Genomic DNA, 26,122 nt, shown 5'->3' with positions numbered 1-26,122 from the left:
TTAAAAAAATCTTTTTTAATATTTCTATCAGTTGGCTGCCCCAACATATATAAATTTTTCTGAGCTCACTCTCAATTCCAGTGTATTCCCAACACAAGCTCTTTGCAGCCTACATTTTCTATTTAGTCAAGGAAGGGACTTTCCCAGGTATTCATCTTGGAATTTTCCCAAAGAGAAAGGGCAGCAGCAGCTGGAAACAATAAGTACCTCACCTGAATTGGCAAGGCAAGTGATAAGAAGCTAAGACCCCAGTGGGAAACAGTTGTATACCTCAGTTTGCCAAGGACAATCCTCGTTTATGTCTATACATACATCAAAGATAATTATTATTTTTATTTTAATTTTTATATTTATATATATATATATATATTTTACATCATTGTTCATTTATAAACAATGTTTGCTTTTTTGCCCCCACCTCAGGTGGAGTGCCCACAGAATTTCCTTCACCAATGTACCATGCACCATCACCACAGCCCCCTGTGCTCTTCCCTCCCTCCCTCTGACCTCTTCTTCCTCCTTCCTTGCAGTATGTCTCTGGTTTGTAATTGTCTGTTTTTGTTTTGTTTTGTTGTGTTTTGTAGTTTTATTATATTTTCCCCTGATATCTTATTTGGTTCCCTTATATTCCTCCTATGAGTGAAATCATGCAATGTTTTTCTTTTTCCTTCTGGCTTATTTCACTGAGCATAATCCCTTCTAGCTCCATCCATGTTGCTGTGAAAGGCATGAGTTTATCTTTTTTGGTTGCTGAATAATATTCCATTGTGTATATATGCCACATTTTCTTGATCGAGTCATCTATTTTTGGGTATTTGGGTTGTTTCCAGGTTTTACCTATTATAAATAGTGTTGCAATAAGCATAGGGGTACAGGTATTCTTTTGAATCAATGTTTTTGTGTCCTTTGAGTAGAATCCTAGGAGTGGAATTGCTGGGTCATATGGTAGGTCCATATTTAGTAGACTGAGGAAACTCCAGACAGCTTTCCATAGTGGCTGGACCAGTTTGCACTCCCACCAGCAATGTAGGAGAGTTCCTTTTCACCACACCCTTGCCAACATTTGCTGTTGCTAGTTTTTTTGATACTACATGCCATTCTTAAATGTGTAAGAGGGTATCTCATTGTGTTTTTGATTTGCATTTTCCTGATTCTAAGGAATGTAGAACATTTTTTCGCATGCTTGTTGGCCATTTGCATTTCTTCTTTTTAGAAGTATCTTTTAAGTTCTTCTGCTCATTTCTTGACTGGATTGTTTGCTTTGTTTTTGTTGAGTCATGTGAGTTCTTTGAGTATCTTTGTGATCAGTCCCTTATCAGTTGTATGGAGTGCCAAGATTTTATCCCACTCACTGGGGTGTCTCTTTGTTTCAGTTAATGTGTCTTTTGCTGCACAGAAATTTTTAGTTTAGTGTAATCCCAGGTGTTAATCTTTTCCTTCACTTTCTTTGTTTTGGGTGATGAGTCTTTAAAGATGTTACTGAGATGTATGTCTTGTAGTGTTTTACCTATATTTTCTTCTATGTATTTTATGGTTTCAGGTCTTATGTCCAGATCTTTTATCCTTTTTCTTTTTTTAAAGATTTATTTATTTTATTTATACAAGCACTGGGTATAGTCAGAAGCGCAGGAGGGTGAGAGAATACACCAGAGCCAGAGCTTGGAGGAGAACAGGCAGACTGACAAAACACACTGCTGAGGGGAGCAGTGGGTGCTGCAGGAGAGTTCTGTGTGCCATTGTAGGACTATCGCTGGAGGCTGGGGATCGAACCGGCGCTGCAGAGGCTGCATGCAGCTTCACAGCCCAGAGCTCAACCACTGTGCCGTGAGGGGAGGCCCTCATTTATCCGTTTTGAGTTGATTGTTGTGCATGGTAGTGGTCTAGTTTCATTCTTTTGCATGTGGTGGTACAGTTTTCCCAACACCATTAATGAACAAACTATCTTTGTTTCATTGCATATTCTTTGCTCCTTTGTCAAAGATTAGTTGCCCTTATATGTGTGGTTTCATTTCTGGGCTTTCTTTTTGGTTCTACTGGTCTGTGTGTCTGTTTTTGTTGCCGTACCAAACTGTTTTAATTATCATGTCTTTGTAGTACAGTTTGAAGTTTGGAAGTGTGATACCTCCATTCTCCTTTGTTTTCGTCAGCAGGGCTTTGGTTGTTTGTGGTTTTATGTGGTTCCATATGAATTTCATCAGTATTCTATTTCTTTGAAGAATGTCAATGAGAATTTTATTGGAATAGCATTGATCTGTAAATTGCTTTTGGCAGGATGGCCATTTTAATAATGTTAATTCTTCCAATCCATAAGCAAGGGATGTCTTCCCATTTCTTTGTATCTTCTATTTCTTTTAACAGTGTTTTATAATTTTCTTTGTATAGGTCCTTCACCTCTTTTGTTAAGTTTATTCCCAAGTATTTGATTTTTTTTGTTTCAATTATAAAAGTGATCATTCTTTTGATTTCATTTTTTTCAGATAGATTGCTTGTGTATAGGAAGGTTACTGATTTTTCTGTGTTGATTTTGTATTCTGCTACTTTACTAAACTGGTTGATTATTTTGATAAATTTTTCTGTGGAGTTTTTAGGGTTCTCTATGTATGTTATCATATCGTCTGCAAATAGTCATAGTTTTACTTCTTCTAATCCTATTTAGATTCCTTATGTGTCTTTTTCTTTTCTTATTGCCCTGGCTAGGCCTTCCAGTATTATATTGAAGAGCAGTGGTGAGAGAGGAAACCCTTGCCTTGTTCCTACTCTTAAGGAAAGTCCTTCATTTTTCGCCATTGAGAATAATATTGGCTGTGGTTTTGTCATATATGGTTTTTATCAGGTTCAGGTATGTCCCTTCACCCTAAGATTTTTCAAGGGCTTTCAATATGAATGGATATTGGACTTTATCAAATGTTTTCTCAACATCTATTGATATGATCATATGGTTTTTATTTTTCTTTTTGTTGATGTGGTGGATTATATTAATTGATTTCAGATGTTCAAACATCATTTTTTCCCTGGTATTAATCCCTTTTGGTCATGATGTATTATCCTTTTGATGCTTTGTTGGATTTGGTTTGCTAAGATTTTGTTGAGTATTTTTGCATCTGTGTTCATTAGGGTGATTGGTCTTTAGTTTCTTTTTTGTGCTGTCTTTGTTTGTTTTTGGTATTAGTGTAATGTTGTCATTGTAAAATAAACTTGGTAGTATTCTATCTTTCACATTTTTTTTGTTTCTATGTATATATATTTTACATCATTGTTCATTATTAAATACTGTTTCTTTCCCCCCGACCCCACCTCAGGTATAGTCCCCATAGAATTTTCTTCATAGTGTAGGCACCAGTTCATCTTGTTTTTTGTTTTTTTTCAAAGATTTATTTATTTATTTATACAAGCACTGGGTATAGTCAGAAGCGCAGGAGGATGAGAGAATTCACCAGAGCCAAAGCAGGGAACAGAACAGGCAGATTGACAAAATGCTCTGCTGAGGGGAGCAGCGGGCATGGCAGGAGAGGTCTATCGCCATGTGGGACCCTCGCCAGCGGCAGGGCATAGACCTGGCGCTGCAGAGGCTGCAGGCAGCTTCGCAGCCCAGTGCTCAACCGCTGTGCCACCAGCGGAGGTCCACCAGTTCATCTTTGAACATTTGGTAGAACTCATTTGTGAAAACATCTGGGCCTACACTTTCTAAAAAATATACTTCTTTTGGGCCATCCTGGTGGTGCAGGCGATTGAGCGCCACACTGTGAAGCTGTCCACAGTCTCTGCAGTGCAGGTGCAATCCCAGCCTGACAGCAGGAATCCCATATGGCACAGCAGACCTCTCTTGTCTCGCCCGCTGCTCCCCTCAACAGTGTATTTCTTCAGTCTGCCTGTTCTGTTCCCTGCTCTGTTTCTGGTGAATCCTCTTACTGTCCCATGCATTTGGCCTGTACCCCAGTTCTTGTATAAATAATAAATCTATAAAAATATATATATACTTCTTTTTTTAAAAAAAAGATTTATTTATTTATATATACAGGAGCTGGGGCACAAGCCACAGATGCGGGGATTAAGAGGACACACCAGAGACAGAGAGGGAAATAGGACAGGCAGACTGACTGAAACACACTACTGAGGGGAGCATCAGGGTAGACAGGAGAGGTAGATGTCTACCTCGCCATGTGGGTTGCTCCCTGGCTGGCTGTGGATAAAACTCATGCTGCAAAGGCCATAGATTGCTTCATAGTGCAGTGCTTACTTCCTTGCGCCACCAGGGTGGTCCCTAAAATATGCTTCTTAATAACAAAGTTCAAAGAAGTCTCAAAAGAATTTCAAAATATTTTAAATTACGTAAAAATAAAAATGCAATTTATGGGCCTCCCCTGGTGGCGCAGTGGTTGAGCACTGGGCTGCAAAGCTGCCCGCAGCCTCTGCAGCACCAGTTCGATCCCTGGCCTCCGGCGAGGGTCCCACATGGCGAGCAGACCTCTCCTGCCACACCCGCTGCTCCCCTCAGCAGTGTGTTTCGTCAGTCTGCCTGTTCTGTTCTCCGCTCTGGCTCTGGTGAATTCGCTCACCCTCCTGCACTTCTGATTGTACCCAGTGCTTGCATAAATTAATTAATTAATAAAATCTTTTAAAAAAAAAGCTAAAAAAATGCAATTTATACCAATGTGGGATGCAGCATAAGTAACACTTAGGAGGAAAGTTATTACATTGAATACATACATCAGAAAAAAAGCAATAGAATGAATAAAACTCTCTCTAGGGTAACAATAACATAAAAGAGAGTAGACAAAACTACTGCTATCAGAAATGAAATAGGGTCATCACTACTGAGTCCATGGGCATTAGAAGTATAATAAAGTAATATTATGAACAATGCTATTCCCACAAATTTGACAACTTGAAAACAATGAACTAATTTCTTGAAAGATGCAAGGCAAAGGAGAAGACAAAACTCAGACAAGGAGAAGTATGTAACCTGAGTATGCCTATATTTATTAAAGAAATGGAAAAGATAATCAATAAACCTCTAAAACAGAGCATGGAATTCCACCAAACACTTAAGGAACAAATGATACCAAAACTTCAGAATTTGTTCCAGAAAATAGAAGCAGAAATTAATTCCTAATTCATACTATTATGTCCTCACTACCCCGAAAAAGACATTACAACAAAAGAACACAGACAGAAAACTACAAAAAAAAAAACACCAAAAAAAAACCAAGTGAAGCAAAAACATCAACAAAATATTAGCAAATATAATCTAACAACATAAAAAAATAATTATATACCACAGCCAAGTATGTTCATCCCAGGAAAGCAAGCCTGTTTAAACACTCAAAAATCAATTCATGTACTTCATTATCTCAACAGACTAAAGAATAATAGTATCTTATATTGATATGAATAAAATGCACTTGATATAACTCAACACCCATTCATGATTAAAAAAAAACTTCCTCAACTTAATAAAAAAATCTACAAAAGACCTACACCATAATTAATGGTGAGGCTGGGCACAAGTCAAAGATGTTTCTCCTATTCACTCCTCTTCAACATCACATTGGAAGTCCTAGGTAATCCGTGAGATGAGATAAAGAAATGAAAAAATACACAGATTTGGAAGGCAGAAGCAATCTTTTCTTTGTTGAAGACAAAATTGTCCAAGAAGAAAAATCACAAATAAATTGACCAAAAACAAACAAACAGAATTCTGCTGCTAAAAGCAAGTATAGCAGACTGCAGAATACATGGTGAATCATGCAAGTTCATCAATGAACTATAAAACACCAATGAAAAAATATAGTTTTAAATTAATAACAGTGCTTTTTGTATTAGCACAAAAAAGAATAGATTTAGAAACAAATCTAAGAAAATATGCACGCAAGCTACGTCAGGAAATCGGAAAAAAAAATTGAAGAAAATCTGACAAAAAATTGAGGAAGGTTTAAATAAATGGAGAAATAGTCACTGGTTCCTAAGAGGAAGAATGGATATTGTTTGTTTGTTTGTTTGTTTGTTTTACTGTTGATTTTATTTTTTTAACTAATATTTTATTTTATATAATTCTTACATCATTTTTCATTTTTGCACAATGTATGCATTTTCATTTTGGTTATATTCCCCATACAATTGCACCCCCCCTTATTTTGACCTAGTTGTTCCTCTTCCCTCCCCTCCCTGCCATAGTGTGTCTCTGGTTTATAGTTGCTTGATTTTGATTTTTACTTTGTATTAATTAATCTTTTTCCTGGTCCCTTATTTAGGTTTTCTAAATTCCTGCTATGAGTGAGACCATAGAATGAATATTGTTAAGATGTCAGTTCTTCCCAAGTTGGGAGTCCTTTCTCAAACACATTTGTTCCTCTTGATGCTATAGGAAATAATGGGCTGCTCCATATGATTCCACATGGAAGGAAACTTTAGTGCCTACATAAAATATTGGTAAATGATCACTGTACAAAGAGAGCAGGTGCTATCCAGTTCCTATGGTCCACGACACTAAGATTCCAGGGCATTAGGACTTGAAGTTCCCTGAGTTCCTCCATTCTGCCAAGGCTCCATCAAACTACCTTGTGCTTGATAACTATGTGGGTGTCTAAAGGGTCTGACTAGTTCAGGATGGCAGGGACCAGAGTCTAAGAGAGAGTACAGGCAAAGCTCTAGGGCCCCATCCCAGACCTCCTGGAGGGGGTCAGGCCCTTGTTCTCTCCACTCCACTATGACCTCCACTTCTTTTTCCCTTTTGGACAGGCAGTTTTCCATTTCAAAGAAATCATAGCTCTTCATAGTCCAGTGAGGTCACTTCCCACGCTTTGCTGCGGCAACCACACACACTCCCGCCTCTGCTGCACAGTCCATACAAACTGAAAATAGCACTGCTTCCTCTCTCTGCTGGGAAATCACCCCAGGATCTGGTCCCAACTCAGCACATTCAGGCTCTTACTTCATCGTCCTTGATCATGAACCTGCCTATGTGTGGATCTCTATAAAAGGCAGGCAGAGAGAACAGAGTTGCAGAGAGCCTGAGACAAGCTCTGAAACTAGTAACTCCAAGGCTATAGCTGCCATCATCACTCTCCAGCATGAAGGTCTCCATAACCATCCTGTGCCTGCTGCTCACGGCTGTCGCCCTCAGCACCCAGGTGCTCGCTCAACCTGGTGAGTCTCCTCTCTTCCTAAGGTTTAACATTTTGATCACTGCAGGTACTGACATCCCAGAATGAGTATCTCATTCCATTGCATTGAGACAAAAATAGAGAAAGTGAAACCAAGAGGGGAAATGACAAGAAAGCCAGCTCAGTTAGCAAGAGACAGTGGCAGAACTGGTTGCCCAGGCCACCAAGACCAGTCCCCTTGATCTTTCCTGACACCACTTTTGGAAAGAGATGCTCAACACAGCCACTGCTTCAGTAACCCTCACATTGTCTGGTGATGTGACACAGAAGTAAGGACCGGGTTGATGCAAAAATGCATGGGACAAATGTCTGGGAAGTATGGTCTTGGAATTTATCATCCCATTGTCAGAAGTGTTTCTCATGACACTACATGGAATAGTCTAGTCACCCAAAATTTCTCCGTTCTCACTCAAAAACAAAGGTCCCTATAGTTCAAATGAGGAAACTGACTTTCAGGCAACACTTTATCCATAAGATCGGAACTTGGTGGTGGAAGATTTTAGGTGAAACTCACATGTGTTTGCTTTGTCTTCCACCTTCTCCTCCCATTAAAAATACTTACTTATGACACATCCTAACTCTTATTCTTCACAAACTGTTTTTTTTTTTTTTTTTTTTCAGCTGAAGCTGACATTCCATTCAACTGCTGCTTCACTGTGATCAACAGGAAGATCCCCACCCAGAGGTTGGAAAGCTACACCAGGATCACCAACAGCCACTGTCCCCTGGAAGCTGTGATGTGAGTGGGTCATGCCTAATGCCTCAGTCAAAAGTTCCATCTGAGTTCTTTCCATGGAAGGACAAGAGGTCAGGATTCACACTCAAATGAGTCTATGAACATGCCACATACTCCAAAGGACCTTTATTACCTTAGAGAAACTGAGTCAGGAGGCGGATCTACACCCTATCCAGGCTTCCTTCTAAGAACTTGATCAGATCACCCAACTTCCTTCAGCCAGGAGCTGGAGGGCTTCCCCCGGCACAGCAAAGAGCAGTATGATGATTTGAGCCCTCTTTTTCCATTCTTCCTCTTCCTCCTGTCCCAGCCCAGGCCCTCACCCAGGAAGAAAGGTTTATTCAGGTTATTGGGCTGACAGGTCACACTACTGCATCAAATGTGAAGATATTCCCTCTAACTGTGTCCTCACTCCCACAGCTTCAAGACCAAGTCATCCAAGTTGGTCTGTGCAGACCCCAAGGAGAAGTGGGTCCAGAATGCCATAAAGATCCTGAACAGGAGATCCCGAACCCTGAAGGCCTGAATCTTCACACTTGCATTGTTGAAACTCTTCTGTATTCTTAGAAAATTAGTGCTCTTATAAGTGCAGTATGTGCTATGTAGTGTTGAAGTTAATATTGTTAGATGCAAGGGGTTAAGATCCAACCTATGAAGCTATGCATAGCCACTGCAGCATGAGTTCGATCCCTGGTCCAGAAGCTGAACCACATGGTGCAGCAGACCTCTCTTGACTCACCCGCTGCTCCCTCAGCAGTGTATTTCAATCAATCTGCCTGTTCGGTTCCCCACTCTGTCTCTGGTGAATCCTCTCACCCTCCCTCCCCACACACACACCCTTCTGGCCTGTACCCCAGTGCTTGTATGCATAAATAAATAAAAAATATTATTAGACAATCATGGAATTATTAAATAAAATGTATGTTTATATAATTTTGAACTATGTGCTCTTATTTTTCATGGGATAACAACTTGGCTGGGGAGGAGAAAATAGCAGTAGTGGGTGGCAATTGGAGATATGTCAAGAATATATACAAACCAATTTGAACAGAGTCACACTGACCAAAGTTGGAGAAATTTGGTAACTCAAATAAACACAAATGTTAAAAATGCAAAATAATTTATTTCAATTCATTGGGTAAAGTCAGAGAGGTAAAACATCTGCTGTAAAGTAAAATGTTAACAATAAACACAGGGGAAATGGTGGTATTAGAAAATTGCCATTTAGCCGTCATCAGGGAGGATCGGGTTTTTGTTCTATTCAGGCAATAATAATTTAAGTCATACCATGGCCCTGTCAAGTTGAGACATATAATTGACTATATGTATGTACATATTTATGTACATGGAGATGTGTACATATGCACAATATTATCAATTATATGTGTATATAAGTTCACATATGATTATATATAATATAGATTTTCTTCATCTTTTGATGATCTGATTTTGAAGAGACGTTGTCAAACAATGAAGAAAAACAGATCTTTCAAAGAAATGATGCTGTAGCAACCATTCCTATTCTCCTATTGACACCCGTCAACCTGTCAACAGGAGAATAGGGATATCTATACAGGGGAAAAAATTCTCTCAATTCACACTATAGACACAAATTGATTTAAGGTAGTCTATAGACCTAAACATAAAATCTAAAACTAGAAAATATCTAGAAGAATATTTTTGTAACTTGAGGTGGAAATGACTTTTTAAACAGAGCACACGTAACCATAAAAATTGGATTTCATCAACAATGAAAGTCTCTATTCATCAAAAGATAGTACTAATAAAGTAAAAAAGAAAAAGGTAAGTCTCTGACCAGGAGAAAAAATTTCATATTACATATATACACTTTAATTCAATCTATATAAGGTACTCCTATAAATTAATAAAATAATTCATTTTAAAATTGCTCCCCAAAAAGACTCGAATAGGTATTTTACAAAAGAAGATATCTGAATAGTCTTATAAACACACAAAAAGGAGCTCAACAGGCCTCCCCTCGTGGCACAGAGGTTGAGCGCTGGGCTGCAAAGCTGCCCGCGGCCTCTGCAGCGCCGCTTCCATCCCTGGCCACAGGCAAGGGTCCCACATGGCGAGACAGACCTCTCCTGCTGCACCCACTGCTCCCCTCAGCAGTGTACTTCAGTCCTTCTTTTTGCCTGTTCTGCTCCCTGTTCTGGCTCTGGTGAATTTTCTCGCCTTCCCACGCTTCTGACTGTACCCAGTGCTTGTATAAATAAATAAATAAATCTTAAAAAAAAAATAAATAAAGGAGCTCAACATCATAAGTAATCAGGGGAATGCAGTTGAACACAAAATGGAATACTACCACAAACACACCAAAATGGCAAAAATAGAAAAACCTTATAATGCCAACTGTTGGTGGGAATGCAGAGCAAACAGCTCTTCAACATTGGTAGTGGGAAGTTTGGAAATCTGTTCAGCATTTGCAAATGAAAATAAACCACACACTTATCTTATTTACTTCTAAGTAAATATTTCAGACAAACTGGTCCAGATGTGCACAAATTTTTTTAAACAAGTGCTTGTAGTAACTCTATCATTACAACCACAGTTCCCATTAACCTGTCAATAGGAGAACAGGGAAATAAAATGTGGTGTATTTTCACAATGGAATGTTACTGAGCAATTAAAAAAACTACACCGATTTTTAAAAGAGTTGATTACCCTTTCCAGGTGGCAGCCGTGGTAGAGCTGCAGCCAGGGCTCTACACTACCCCGTAGCTGGGGGCCCCGACAGGGACACAAGGTGTCTGAGAGCAATGAGGCACAGCAGCTGTGTGGGTGCCTCAACAGCACACCACAGTCCTGCAGGAAACCATCCAGGAGGGATGCAGCTTTGCCCTCTCTGAGCGTGGAGCTAGAGTTGCCCCAAGGTCTCCAAGGACCAGCGGGCCCTCAAGTTTGTCAAGAAAAGGGTGGGGACGCACTGTGAATCAAGAGGAAGAGAGAGGAGCTGAACTAGGTCCTGACTGCCCTGGGGAAGGTGGCAACCAAAAGAGACTGCACCTTCCTCCCTCCATAGGCATAAATAAAAGCTTTTCCAGAAAAAAATTGATTAAGCACCAGACCTCAAAGAAAGCATACTCCATGAGCTATTTATATGAGTGTCAAGAATAGGCCACCGATGGTGTCAGAAGTCAAAGTAATGGTTGCCTTGAGGCGATGGATCAGTGGTGACTGGAAAGGACTCAAGGAATTTTCTGGGATGATGCAAATGTCAATTCCATGTGAGTGATGGCTTTTGTATACATAGGCTAAAATGTAGTTAAGACATTCCTATCATTTTTTTGCATGTGAATGTAGAATATGACACTAAATTTAAAAATGTTTTAATAGTGGTGGAATAAAAATTAAAAGGGGGGATTGTAACAGGGTGGTCCTGAGGAAAGGGGGAGGTTCCCTGCCCCACCCAAGGGAGGGTGGAGCTGAGCAGGGAGAGGAGAAGCGGCAGAAGAGACTGAGGAAGGAAGCAGGATGGAACCTAGAGACACGTGAAGAAACTGCGCTTGTCTTTTGGTCGGGGACTGGGTGACACAAATGTGGGTGAGACCCGTGGGGAGGTGACCATGGCAGCTTTTATCTTGGTGTTGATTTTGCTCTTTTCCTTCTGGGCTTGTCTGGTAGTTTCTGACCCTTTTCTGTGGGTCCCCACTGGAAGATGCTTTAGACTTGTGGCAGGCTTTGGGGCCTTGCTCTGGGCCGATCCCATATGGATGGACTTTTACCCACGAGGGGACGGGTAACTTTGGGTGCTTCATTTAGAAACTAGACTCTTTGCCTTACCTGTATTGTTTCCTAGTTTTATTAAAGATCCTTTCCATTAAAGTCTCATGTGTTTTGTGTTGATGCGGCGGATGGCAGAACCCATTTAGAATAGGCAGGTTTGCGGGGCTTGGGCTGCCCCTCTCCTTGTCCTATAACAATACTATTGATCCAGCTTCCATGGTCACAAAGTAAACAGAGATGCTGGTAAAGGTTTGTCATTTTCTGCATTGTGTGCACAGTATTCCTTGGAATCAAAGTGAATAGACTAAATGCCCAATAACTCGATAGGGTCTAGGTAAATGATGGTGTTTTCATAAAACAAGTAACTATCCACCATTAAGAAATGAAATTATTGATGGTTAAATAGTGGTTTTTGGCAATATTTTGACATAGATGAACAAATTGAGACAAATTTATAGCTAGTAAAATTCCTAAAATGTTCACATGGAAAGAAAAAAAAAAACAAGAAAGTTATTTCTGTGGTTTTGTCTTAATGCTGAGTGTACAAATCATTTCATAACATTTTTCAGCTTTTTAAGAAGTATCTTCCAGGAAAACTCAGTGAGCTTCTATTATTAAAAAATGCTTTTAAGTATTTCTATCAGGTGGCTGCCCCAACATCTAAACTTTTCTGAGCTCACTCTCAATTCCTGTGTGTTCCCAATACAAACTCTTCGCTGCCTACATTTTCTATTGAGTCAGGGGAAGAGACCTTCCCAGGTATTCATCTTGGGATTTTCCCAAAGAGAAAGGACAGCAGCAGCTAGAAACAGTAAGCACCCTACCTGAATTGGCAAGGCAAGTGATAAGAACATAAGACCCCAGTGGGAAGGAGACGTATGCCTCGGTTTGCCAGGGACAATCCTGGTTATGTCTATACATACATGGGAGATAGATTATATGATCACTGTCTCCCAGGGGGTGGACCCAATGGTTTTAGCCCTCTAAGGGCCTTTAGAGCCTTTAAAGGCCTTTAGCTCTCTAATATTCGTTAAGTATTCAATTCTGTGTGCTCTTGCAGACCCGACTCCCCAAAATGCTCTGCTTTCTAGAGCAGAAGTGGTAGGGCTGAACTTGGAGGGTCATTAGCCTTCTGCTTCAGAGGAGGATTTGGTTTTCTATGAAATCTGTGAAAGGTGACAAGTCTTTATGGATGAGACACAATGGAAGCCAGACCTCAAATGATTCTTGCTTGGAACTGATGGAAAGAAGAGGCAAAAGGAGGGTGGGGTATTAGAATGAAATAGAGCTAGGAGAGCTGGCAGTGTGAAGAGAGAGATACACCTTGCTGTGTTGCAGGGTTGGTGGGTGGACTCCCCCGAGTCACAATGGCAGTGTTCTCTTCCTCTGCAGGCTTGCAGCTGTGCTGGCCCCTCCCCTTTGCATTAGTCACTGAGACAGTCAGGATTTGCTTGTTCAAGTGGATGGTGTCATCACTCATATTCCTGGGAGCCTTAAAGAAAAGTGGGATGGACAGGAAGAAGAGTAGTGCAGGGTGCCCAACCCACACCCTGAGCAGTTCTGGTTTTAATCTATTGCTTTTCAGGGCGGCCCAATGAGCGATTTTGCGAAGACAGACTTAAGTAGGTGACTACAACAACCAAAGTGCTAAAGAGACATGAGTGGGTAGGAACTCTGTTGTATACACACTATAGAACACTACTCAGTTTTTAAAAAGATATAAACTGTTACCATTTGCAACAATATGGATGGAACTGGAGGGAATTGTGATAAGCAAAATATGTCAGAAAGAGAATGTCAGTTATATGTGGAGTATCACTGACAAAGAGTCAGATAAAGTCAAACCAATAACAAATCCTAGATATTGTACTGTAGAATTGAGGCTACCAAGGCAGTAGCAGGAGGGGGAGGGGAAAGGATAGTAGGGAGGAAGCACAATGGAAGACTGTGTGTATTGGTGATGAGTGTGTTGTTTGACAACACCTTTCGCGAAAGGGTGATCCTATACCTCTAGATCATATACAGTGGTAACCAATGTTAGCTCCATTACAAAAATGTTCAAATGTTATCTAAATTAACAATACAACATTGCATGCTAAAAAAATCGCACTGTGTTCTCACCTAGGACGACAGGCCTCTAAGACTGCCCAGGGCTGTTGGAGGCAGATGGCAGGATGCTTGGTGCTAGGACTCAACAGCAGCATGGTGATTCTAAAACCACATAATTCCAAAGTTCCAGTGTTACCACAATTTCCCAGAGAAATCAGACGGCACTCAGAGAGGTGAAGGGAGAGTGAGTGAATTGTCACAAAATGGCAAGGTTTTACACAGTTTGTCTGAGGAAACTGGCTATCCCATCCATCATAGCATAAGCATTCTTTATTGTTGGGGAAGGTGTTCAAGGTAGTCATGGCTACCACTGTGAACAAGCAGAGCAGTACACCCAGCAAGTTCTCCTCTCCAGCAAGCAACAGAATCAAAGCCATAGACTCCTCCAAGCAGCAGGCCTGGGAAAGCAACAGAATCAAAGCGGTAGACTCCCGCAAGCAGCAGCCTTGGGAAACTTTGTGCTTCACCAGCAGATTTCTGTTTTATAGAGATCATTGGGTGGAGAAAGAGCAGACTGAATGTCAGCTCTGGGGCAGGACCTCCAGAAGCGCCCACTCTGCAAGTGGGGCCAGGGTGGAAGTCCAGGCCTCTGGAGAACACCATTGATCAGCACTGATGAGAGCCATCATCACCTGTCTCAGAGGGCCTCCTTCCCCAGGGCAGACACCCCCTGGTTATATGACAGCAGACAGAGAAGATTTATAGTAATGACTGATAGGTTTCCACATTTGGCAAAATAACTGCTAAGAGCATATTTATACAACAAAATGACTCAATTATCTGAAATTCAAATTTAACTAACTGTATTTCAAGCAGGTACTGCAGGGCTTTCCTGTAGGACCCTGCCCACCCCAACACCCATCAAGGGGCTCCAGGCTGTAGCTGGCTCAACATGATAATGGGGTACAAGGCCATGAATCTCCAACAGAGACTGGGAGTCCATTTCTCATCACGGAAGTAAGCGCCCCCCTGCCCAGGGCCAACAGCACCCTAGTAAGCAGCCCACACATTCCATGCTGGGACCCCTTCATCTTTGCTGCAGATCCCTACTGGGCAAAATGCTCTGATCACCCCTCCCAACCTGGGGCATCTTGGGGTATTGTTTCCACCTGTCTCTGATGCCTAAAAAGCACTACTGCTGGACCTCTGCAGCCCTGGTTCCTATTATTCCCACTGACACCCAAACCCAGCTCCTCACAGTAGGGGCTCTCCCAGTATGCCTCCCAGACAGGCAGCATTAGCATCACCTGGGCCTTCATGAAGTGGAAATGACCCACACTGAGCTGAGCACTTTCCAGACATTACTAGATCCTCACCACATCCCCCTGAGGTTATAGTAGCAACCTGTTCCTCTTTGAGATTCAAAGAGACCATGTGCTCCTAGTCACAAAACCAGTAAGTGGTGGATACAGGACTCACACCCAGGTCTGGCTGGCTGCCGATCCCAGGCTCCTGAGCACCCTCTGAGATGTTAGGTCCTGGTGTCCACGGAAGGAAAGACAGGAGTCCTTATGGCTTGGAGTGTGTGATAGCCACTCCCTTTGAAAGAAAATCGGGGGCCCGTGTGTGGGGGTGAATCCCAAGGGGGGAGTACAGGGCCCAATTAGACACATGCATTGACTGTGAGTGGTTGTATGAGTTCCTGGGAGTGATGTTAATGTTCATTTAGCTTGATTGGTTCTTTCTAGGCTTGAAAAAGGAGTTTGCAGTTAATGAATTTGAAATGCCGAATTTCCCTGAACTTTATGAAGAGGCAAAGGCTCAGGGAAGAAGATCTTTGAAAATGGATTTAGAAGCGTGCAAGATGCTCAGCACCCACTAGCATACTCCTGGGAGGCCAGGAGACACTTCGTGTGTGCAGGTGTTCAGACCAGCTTTACTGTGGTCAGAGGAGGTTAGCATCCTTGAGAATGCTCTGGTAGCTCCTTATTGTAGATAAGAAATGGTCATGGAGTGTGATGTGATTTCGAAATTGTGTTCTTAAATTTCTAGTGCACATCAGAATCACCTGGAAACTTTTTAAATTTCAGCCATTGCATCCTTGGATAACCTTGGCCATCAGGATGTTGGCATCTCCATTCCTGTGCTCCCAGGGGGTATAGGTAGCCCAATTTCAGAACTTGTGGGCACCCCTTCTGGTGCCCAAACTTATGTCAGTCAGAGTGCCAGAAAGAAATAGATGACACTTCGATTCTAGTTATTTGAGCAGGGTCTGATAAAGAAGCTATTTACCAAGATGTGGGCCAGGCTGGAGAAACTACTGGATGCCTCAGCTCTCAGGGGCTAATACCAGTATGACTCTGGGTCTGAGGGGAAAGGACACAGAACAATTCCACGAATGTGGATGGAAAGAGCTAGGGAGAAGCCACCTGGAGAGAAGTGAAAGACCATGGGTGGGTCTGCATCCAGGTTGCGCACTGTGGAGACAGCAGAGCAGAAAGCCCCCCACCTCACTCACCTCACTCGGTCTCCAATGCCCTGAGCACTCCAGTGTCCAGATCTGATCAGACCCAGAGACCTGCCATCCCCTTGCTGTGAGCCACACAGGTGGGTTTCCCAGCTAGAGAAGAGGACAGAAAAGTGAGATGTGATTTCAGAGGGAGACATTTGCCAGCTCTTCTTTTCTCATGTGGATCTTGATATCATTTTTGTATCCAAGTCACGCAAGATTGTTAGAATGAGTTGAAGTATACACTCTTTTGATGTATCTGGAAAAGATTATGTAAGAGTGAAATGAGTGGTTCTTAGAATGCTTGAGGAACTAGCTATGCAATCCCTCAGCACCCACAGGATGTTTTTCAATTATTGATTCAATTCCTTGACTACATTTAGAAAGATTTTTTTTTTCATTCTTGCAAGGTGGTAAGTTATATTTTTCAGGAATTCATGGATTTTATCTAAATTAAATGGGAGGCATAAAGTTTTTACTTCTGTGTCTGCAGGCTCCATGGCAATATCCCCATCTCTCCCAGCTGGTGAGATGTTTTGCCTTTTTTTCATGACTGGGCTCAAGATAGTTTTAGCTTCATTATAGGCTTGTCAAAAAACCAACTTTGAGTTTTGTCAATCGTTTCTAGTATGTATTCTTTTCTGTTCCACTAATCTTAGTTCTTTAATTCCTTTCTTTTACTCTTATCAGGGCTTGTTTTGCTAAAGTGGAAAGCATCTGGGATGGTGAGTATTCCAGGAAGACGCAAAAAATAAGCAAAGCTGAGGAGTCAGGAGTAAGTGTGGGGAACCCAACACTGTCCCCCCTCCCCTCCTGCACTCCCAGGCACTAACTCAGGAACATACCCTGCAGGAGGAAGCCAGAACCAGGAGCAACAGGATGCTCCCTTTCAGTGCTCCCCACCTCTCCACAATGGCTCTAAAAACCAGTGGTCCTGAAGGCCAGGAACCTAGACAAATCAGAGCTTTTCAAACCATCTCCCTCTGGGTCTGAGCGTGAACAAGGGGCAGCATCAGTCATGTGAGGAGCCCCTGGAATCAGAAGCTGGCTTTGTTTCAAGTAGAAGGTAAACCCTGACTTGGAAAAGACTTTGCCAATTAAATGAAAGTCTGAAACTGCCTTGGCGTTTATATATAAATGGCTTTCTCTTCCAGTGTCACTACCCACTTCCAATGGAACATCTCTCTGCACCTCTGCATCCTCATCTATAGGGACACAATGATGAAGGCACAGACCTCCTGAGGACCACATGCAGAGAACCTGCAGAGCCCTAAGCACAGTGCTCCTCCTTTATGGAGTTATTTCGGAGACAGCAAGGCTGGGGATTAGCCCCCAGGCTCACTTCCACTTGTAGGGGTGGGGAGCACATCTGGACTCCTTCCTCTGTGCTCTGGGCAGCTGGGAGGAAACAACGCCTATCCTGCTGCCACCACAGCTTCCCTCTTGCATTTCCTGGAAAACTCTGGCAGCCCAGTCTCCAGTTCCGCAGATTCCGGAGTCCCTTTCACCATGACATGACCCTGACCTTGTCCAGGCAAAGATCTCCTGGGTGCTCCCACCCTCGATGCTGTCTATAAAAGCAGGCAGAGGCGCCAGCCAGAGCAGCAGAGGGGCTGAGACAACCCAGCAACCATCACTCTCAGGCTGCAGCTGCCATCCTTACTCACCCTCCAGCATGCAGGTCTCCGCAGCCCTCCTGTGCCTGCTGCTCACAGCTGCTGCCCTCAGCACCCAGGTGCTCACTCAGCCAGGTAAGGCAGACTCCCTTTCTGTGCTTCTCTCTTTCTAGGAAGCTTGCAGCTGAACCTCTGAACCTCTGAACCTTCTGAACCTCTCAGAGCAAAGGTTCTAGCATTGCACTTTAAAATCTAATTTTTAAAAGAGAAAACTGAAAGTGAGATTGTAGACAGGAGTCCTCCCCACACCTAATGGCAGAGCCAGAATAAAACCTAAGCTAAGGTGAGCACTCCAAACCCAGAATTTTTTTTTTTTTTTAAGATTTATTTATTTATTTATACAAGCACTGGGTACAGTCAGAAGCGCGGGAGGGTGAGAGAATTCACCAGAGCCAGAGCGGGGAGCAGAGCAGGCAGAGGGACCTAAGTACACTGCTGAGGGGAGCAGCGGGCGGCAGCAGAGGTCTGCGCGCCATTGGGACCCTCGGCCACCGGCCGCCGGGGATTGAACCGGCCCTACAGAGGTTGCGGGCAGCTTCGCAACCCAGCGCTCAACCACTGCACCACCGGAGAGGCCCCCAGAAACTTTTCTTTATCCAGCAGTTCTCCCCACACTCTGCAGATCAGGAGGCCCATCCAGGCCCTGCCACATTGGGCTTCCTGATCACTAATGACCATGTCCATCAAGCAGGTGAGGGAGGTGACCTCAGAGCTTGAGTCCAGGTGGCAGGTCCCACCCAGGGCCCGGGGCAGGATCACAGGACAAGGGATGGATTAGATCCTCTTCTCCCTCTCCCTCCCCCTCCAGACACTCCTGCCGCCTTCGAGTGGAAAAAAACCTGGCACCTTCTCACAGGCCTGTCTTTTGTGTCTTTATTTCTAGACGCCTCCAGAATTGTGCCCACTTGCTGTTTCACATTTCAAAGTAAGAAGATCCCTTTGCAGAGACTGAAGAGCTTTCGATTCACCAGCATGCAGTGCGCCCAGGATGCTGTCATGTAGGTAGAAAAATGATGCTCATGTTCATATCTCTACCCAACTCCTGGATCCTCCCCCACCCTGTTCTCAGACTAATCTAGGATCTAAAACTCTGAGGATAAGATTCTATTCAACAGTAGAATCCAGATCTTTCTATTGTTACAATTTAAACCTTCCCCAAGTCAACCTGCCCACCCTGCTCCCTGGATGAGTGTCTGCTCGCACTTCCTGTTGCTTTAGCAGGAGCCAGGCCCCCTTCTCCAGTAGAAGCAAGACCAGAGGAGATGGTCCACACACCCCTCTTTCCACACCCCTCCTTCCTTCCGTCCCAGGGAGGCTTCCTCCTAGTCACCAGGTGCGACAAGCTAGCTTTAGAGTCCAGTGAGTCATCTCTTGGGTAAAAATTTCAAAGCGTACCCTCTAATGGTGCCTCCTATGCTCTTCCATCTATAGCTTCACAACCAAACTAGCCAGGGAGATCTGTGCCAGCCCCAAGGACAAGTGGGTCCAGGATGGTGTGAAATACCTGCAGCGAAAATCTCATGCCTTGAAGACGTCAACTCCTCCAGCCCCACTCAGTCCAAGCCCCAGCTCGAGAAATGACTCCTTCTCCACCAGCCTCCCATCTACCTCTAGGACTAATTTTACTGTAATTTTCAAATAAGATGATTTCTGTAAAACACGTATGTCTTAAATAATATTTAATATTATTGGAATTGCTGCTGGTTTGATGTGTTTATTTTGAAAGTTGATGAACTTCATTTATTTTTAAAGAATTATTTATTTATGCATAGAAGAACTGGGGTATAGGACAGAGGTACAGGGGGTAAGAGAATTCACCAGAGACAGAGTGGGGAACAAAACAGGCAGACTGACTGAAATACACTGCTGAGGGGAGCAGCAGGTGAGGCAGGAGAGGTCTGCTGTGCCATGTGGGTAGCTCCCTGGCTGGCTGGGGATCAAACTCATGCTGCAGAGGCTGCAGACAGCTGCGTAGTACTGTGCTTAACCCCTTGTGCCACCAGGGAGGCCCAATGATGAACTTTATTTTTTTAAAGCAAGTTTTTGAGCTAGTTAGCTTCTGTCTGTGAGTCCAAATTTCTTCCCTATGAAATATGGGCAACCATGCTGAGACTGACCTACACCCTAGGGGTGGTAAGATCATGGAGAAGAAGGGCTACTGTCATTCAGGGAGGAGAGCTCCTGGGAATGTGAGGCTGCTGACTGTGAGGTTGCAGGAAGATGAGTGCAATCTTAGGACTACTTTTTGCAGACAAGACATTTTCTTTAAATATCTGACATAGGTGATTTCTCTCTCTTTTTTTGAGATGGGAGGACACTTTCAACAAGTAGGGAGTGTTTTAGGGTGCATGGGGATGACTCAGGGAGCTAGAGGAATTTAGAAGTAGAGGGGCCCTACCTATCTGACTAGCCTGGGTTTATATGAGTCTCAGGTGTAGCTCAGCAGCCCAGAGTGTTCTTCAAAACTGGCCCCATCCCCAACATTGGCTTCTAGCTGGTCTCCCTGCCTTCATGCCTCCCTGCTCCACACAGTCCTCCCTACTAGAGCAATACAGACTTTCAATACACCTGATCCCCAGAGAAAACTATTTGACTAAGCCTGTCTGAGCAACAGACTTGACCAAAAAGGAGGGAATTGGGCAGAATTGATCCTGAGTGTGGGGGAACACAGTCTGAAGAATGAGTCTCTCAGAGGAGGTGAGGGAAATAGTGCCAGGACAGCACATCTCCATGTGGCCAGAGTCTGGAATGGCATAGCTGGAGATATTTGGAAGGGAGGTTAAGTATAGAGGGACTGGAAGGTATAAAAGAATGGAGATGGGGAGTTTGGAGTCAGGTCTGAAGCAGGAAGGAGGTGCCAACGGCTTTAGAGCCATCAGGGGGACCAGGAAGTGCAGCCTGTGGGCCTGGGCAGGATGGAGTTGGCAAGGACTGAGAACAGCCCATGGCAGTGGTCTAGGCAGAGGGAGAGGGCAAGGCAGGGAGATGATGGTGGTGAAGGGAGGAGGCAGTTTAAGAAAGGGCCAGGTATGTGACATACTGAATGCTGGGGAGAGAGAGCAGTCCTGGGACAGAGGACACTAGACCTTCTTCTTTAAAGCCACTGACCTGACAAAGGGGGAAGCCCAGTGAGACCCAGAATGACTCCCCTCCCTTGCTAATCTCCCTAGAGTCACAAATGACACAGTTGAACTTGGGACTGTCCTTTTCAAAGGGACAGAACCTCCTCTCCCATAGGTCCCTGAGCATTGCCCTGCTCTACCGGGATGCCTTGCCTCCTCTGGATGAGATGTGTTGGCATCTCTGTTAGAAGCTCCTGCTAACCCATTCTGCCAGATCTGTGTGGTAGAGAGAGGTCCCAGGCTGTGCCAGCCAGTCACCTGGCAACCTGGGGCACAGTAAAGAGCTCTGGCCATCGAGGCAGCACCCTATGGCCTAAGGCCAATGTAATCTGATACAGATTCATTCTGTATCCACATGCCTGTGGTTTTTCCTCCAGTACCCAGTCACCTCCCCTGTAAAATAGGGCTAGCACCGTCTTACAGGCAGATGGCCTCACAGAGGCTCTTGACCAGGGCAGAAGTAAATTTTGAATGACATCACCCCAAGCCCTTTGGGAAGAACAGGGAAAGAGAAAGTCTAGCACCAGCCTTGTGCTTCACTGTGGCTGCCAGGCCACCAAGCCCGTAAGCGGAGTATCAACACCACATTCCAAATCAGACCTTCCGCCTCAGGACAGAGGCAAGAGGCTGAGAGTTATGACTCATTTATTAGCTCTGAACTACAAGAAATCAGTCTCCTGGCACCAGATTCAATATGTCTCTCTCCTTCACCATCCTCCAGCCTTGGTCCCAGTATCTCCAAGCCAATTAAGTCTGCACCCCCAAATCTCTCTGGGGCCCAAAAGACACAAGAAAGCAAGAGACAATGGTTCTAGAATTTAAATATATAAAGTGTAACAGTATAGCTTATTAGGATCAGAAAGTCTTCATGATCCAGTAAAAGAGGGTAAAAGGATCGGTATCAGTTTTGGGGTTCAGGTGCAGGTGAAGTCACTGGTTTCCAGGGTCCAGATGGAAAGCAATTCGCTCATTTCCTTCAAAAGCAGGATGGCAACCTTTTCATGTAATTCTGAACCCATTTCTCTGTCTTCGAGGAACAGATCTCTCTGTTTCCCTTCATCTGGGATCTGCGGGTAGAGACAAAGGAGGGGCTGAGTCCCCCTGGGTGCCACACACAAGCCCCATCTCCACGTCCCTGAGCTGCTCTCTCAGGGCCTGTGCACTAAGCCATTGCACAGCCCCTGACCTGCTCACTGGGAGCAGCACACAGCACCAGGGAGAGGTTAGTAAACTGTGTTTCCTGGATCCCTGAAGAGCGTCCCTGGGTGTGTCATGGGGCAGGGCAGGCTGCAGACACTGTGAAGATTAGTTCCATGAAAATTCCTGCCCTAGAATGTCTCAGTGATTTCCCCTGTTGCATATGGGACCCTCAGTTTTGCTGTTGTGTGTATGTATATGTGTGGACACATATGTGGGCTTGTGTGTTATTTCTTTTCTGATGATCTCCTATGCCTGGCAGTTGTCCACACTACAGGGCAAGTCTGCCTTTAAGGAGCTTCTTGGCTTTAGATAAATTCCTCTAACTCCCTGACATCAGTTTTCATGATAAATGTGTGTCTGGAGACAGTTTTCTGAAATAATAGACATGAAAGTCCTCACAGATACTGAATGACATGTGTCAACTATCTCATCAAGCTCTGGCCCCTGATGGCTCTAAAGCTCTGGGAACCTACTTTTGCTTCATATTGTAACCGGTGGCTAAAGCCAAAAACTATTACAGATGGTGTCCCAGGAGGGGGGGTGCTGGTGAAGATAGATAGCTCCAGGGAAAATGCAAATAAAGTATCACATTTTGGGGTGGAGACTCTGAAAAGAAATATAAGGGACTGCAGAAGCAGCCCCCAGGATTTTTCAGTGTTCAGGATTCAGTGTTTGAGCATAGGGTGTTCAGGATTATCAGTGTTTTTGGATCTTCAGCGATTTCAGCCCTAGTCACCCGTGTCATCTTTATCACATGTACCCCACTTCATAGATAAGGAGGGCAGAGTAGTACCCAGACAATGAGCCATAGAAAAAAGAGTTTCCTACACAAAATCCCCCAAGGCTACAGCAAATCCAGAAGCAGGAACTAAGTGTGACCCCTCCCTTCTTCCATTGTGCAGTAATATTAAACAAACAAACAAACAAACAAACAAACAAACAAACAAATAAATAAATAAATAAATAAATAAATAAATAAAAGCTGGGGAATAAATAACTGGGGATGCATCACTATCTAGCATCTGCTAATTCCGGACAGGCAGGTTTCTGTTCTCTGCAGGGAGAAGGATGGGCTGCCCAGGGGCTACACTCACATTACAACATCTTTGTAGGGGCAGAAGGAGCTGGTGTTTCTGTAACACCTGATTGCCTGCTGGGGAATCCTTTCCTTCATAGATGTGTAGCAACAATTGGAGAAGGAAGCAAGCACTAGAAGAGAAGCAGACATGTTTTGTACTCATTTCTCCCCTGGATTTCTTCCTCTTATCCAGAATGAATTTTTTCTTTAATTATACATTTGATTAGGAAAATTATAAAGATAGAACAGAAAAAATCTTACAAATCTTGAAAAATAAGAGAGATAACATAACTAACATAATAATATCAGTGTTTATTTCCAAACTAATTTCTTGCTACAATTGATACTGTCTAAAAAGAGACTTACCTATCCAAAAATAACTCCAACAAATTGGTGTTACATAATTTTCTTCTCAGTTTTTGAAATCTTTAGGAACTAGTGTTACAAAGACATTAATCAGCCAGTCATTCAGCTTCTTTTTCCTCTACAAAATATTATAGAATTAAATATCCTTATCTATAAACATTTTTGAATATATGCTCTAAACATGGCAGAAAGAAATAATTTTTACAGCAGCCCTATAAGATAGGTTCTGCTTTTTTCTAATTTTATTTATGAGAAAATAGAGACATGAATAATCATTTAATTATTTATTTAATTTGTACTTGTGTATGTGAATATTTGAACTCAAGTGAAGTCAGAATGAATGAATTTTTTAAGCAACTTCCAAGGCTAACCCAGGCCTTAGGACCACATCCAGACAGTCCTAGTGCCACCTGGTCCTATACTTGGACAGATTCCAGCTCCCCCAAAACAGTTGTATGGTCTTAATCACATTGAGCCTCACTCTGGGTACCACACCCCCTATTTGTAAATAAGAATTTATACACAAATGTTTACAAGATCTTACAGCACCAGTGTCTGGTTCTGCCCCCATATTTGGTCCAAGAGCTCTAGACCCCATACTCTGCCAGGCCTGGTGTGTCTGGTGCACTCAGGACAAACGTGGTCAAGGGACCTAGGGCAGGAGCAGGAAGTGTACAAGGAGATCAAAGGGATGGGATGACAAGGGAAGAGCTTCCAGCACTGACCAGCTGCCCCCCTGGCCCTCAGACACACTCTCCCTTGGCTTTCAGCTCTGTTCCAGCCTCAGGTCCCCTCTGCATTCTTATACACCTCCTCTCACCCCTTCCCTTCAAGAAACTTGTGTTCTAGCCCTGGTTCCATCTTCCTGGTTTTAGAGAAGTTTAAAGCCCCTTTGTGTTTTTACGATTAGGTAATATTGTCTTACTAGCTTCAGAGAGTAGACATCATAGTCCCATTTACCTGATGGAGAAATCTGAGTTTGAGAGGGAAATGATTTATCTGAGGTTTACCAAATGGTTTGGCCCTAAGCCATGATTCCTTGTTCTGTCTATTATCGGTTACACTATGGGGGCCAGACCCAGTATCCCCTCTGGGTTCACTTATTCTAAATAATCTGCCAGGTCCCTTCCATCAGAGCCCCCTTTTGCTCAAGTTCAAGGTCTCTCTGTGTCTGCCCCAGGCTCCTCTTTACTTCCAGTCTTCCACACTGCCAAATTCCTCCATTCCTCCTCTTAGAGTTCTTTCCAGAGAAAGTCTGTTGGAGACAGTGAGTTCAGGGTGAACCCTCTCCCCACCCCTGAGTGCCTTCCATGTTCTGCCCTCCCCAGGGAGAAGCCAAGTGACTCCAACAAGACTCACAGCTCTTGCTGTACTTCAGACACGTGGCAGCCAGCAGCAGGCACACAAGGGCCACAGCAATCAGCTTCATCTTTGGGAGCTTCAGTTAGCTCAGGCCAAACTGGAATGGTCTTAATGGGTTGGTGAAGCTAATAAGAGCTCTTCTCAGGCATATCTTGTAGCCCTTAAAGCTTCTGTGAGCAGGGAGAGGATTTTTCCAGGCCCTGGTAAATCACACTGTAAAGGACTGGTTACATAACCCTGGCTGCATGGAAAAGTCCTTTCCCCGCCTCTCCTGATAGAATTGGAACATAGTATACCCCAGGGTGAGGGGAGGTTCCAGGTTTCCTGCTCCACCTTAAAGAAGGGTGGAGCTGGGTAGGGAGGAGCAACTGGAGATGAGAAGAAGGAGACTGGAGACTAGAAGAAGGAAAGGAGAGTTGGGAGACTTGGAGAAGCCACAAGGAGCAGAGAAACATGAGAAGAAGGTAAGCTTGCTTTCATCTTGGACTTGCACCAGAGACTTGGGGGACGTAAAGGAGAAATTTGAAAAAGATGTGGGTGAGAGGCCTGTGGGGAGGCTAACAATGGCAGCCTTTATCTTGATGTTGATTTTTTTTTTTTAAGATTTATGTATGCATACAAGAACTGGGGTATAGGTCAGAGGTGTGGAGGGTGAGAGGATTCACCAGAGACAGAGTGGGGAACAGAACAGGCAGATAGACTGAAATACACTGCTGAGGGGAGCAGTGGGCCAGTCAGGAAAGGTCTGCTACGCCATGTGGGTAGCTCCCTGGCAGGCTGGGCATTGAACTCGTGCTGCAGAGGCTGCAGATACCTTCATAGGTTGCATCTTAACCTCTTGCAGCACAAGGGAGGCCCTGATTTTGGTCTTTTCTTTCCAGACTTGCCTGGCTCTTTCTGCCCCTTTCCTGAGGGTCCTTAACCAGAAGATGACTTAAACTTGTGGCAAGCTTTTGGGCCTCAGTGGCCCTGTTACAGGTCAGCTCTATTTGGCTGGGCACTTACTAATGAGGGCATGGGTAATATTGGGTGCTTGACTTGGAACCTATGTTCTTTCTCTTTCCCTTCTATTGTACTCTAATTGTATTAAAATTCCTTTCAACTAAAAATA

The 26,122-nt window shown here is 43.7% G+C and overlaps 2 protein-coding genes and 1 long non-coding RNA gene across 3 annotated transcripts; all 3 read left to right on the top strand.

The window, feature by feature from the left end:
• The first annotated feature begins 6,926 nt into the window (after positions 1–6,926).
• Positions 6,927–8,796, top strand: LOC119231060 (C-C motif chemokine 8-like). The gene is made up of 3 exons (XM_037492685.2): positions 6,927–7,146; positions 7,785–7,902; positions 8,320–8,796. The coding sequence occupies exons 1-3, from the start codon at positions 7,071–7,073 to the stop codon at positions 8,423–8,425; spliced, it is 300 nt and encodes a 99-aa protein (XP_037348582.1). The 5' UTR covers positions 6,927–7,070; the 3' UTR covers positions 8,426–8,796.
• Positions 8,797–14,677: 5,881 nt separating this feature from the next.
• LOC129144815 (uncharacterized) lies at positions 14,678–16,933 on the top strand. The gene is made up of 3 exons (XR_008549491.1): positions 14,678–14,715; positions 15,447–15,652; positions 16,898–16,933. It is a non-coding gene; the product is annotated as an uncharacterized LOC129144815 (long non-coding RNA).
• An 883-nt stretch (positions 16,934–17,816) lies between these two features.
• On the top strand, positions 17,817–19,554 carry LOC119231059 (C-C motif chemokine 13-like). Its single transcript, XM_037492684.2, has 3 exons — positions 17,817–17,958; positions 18,767–18,881; positions 19,315–19,554. The coding sequence occupies exons 1-3, from the start codon at positions 17,883–17,885 to the stop codon at positions 19,523–19,525; spliced, it is 402 nt and encodes a 133-aa protein (XP_037348581.1). The 5' UTR covers positions 17,817–17,882; the 3' UTR covers positions 19,526–19,554.
• Positions 19,555–26,122: the final 6,568 nt, after the last annotated feature.

Source organism: Talpa occidentalis, unplaced genomic scaffold, assembly GCF_014898055.3.
Source record: "Talpa occidentalis isolate TD23 unplaced genomic scaffold, MPIMG_talOcc4v2.1 talOcc4.7, whole genome shotgun sequence".
Lineage (NCBI taxonomy): Eukaryota > Metazoa > Chordata > Mammalia > Eulipotyphla > Talpidae > Talpa > Talpa occidentalis.
This window is presented reverse-complemented; position numbering and strand designations above follow the sequence as displayed.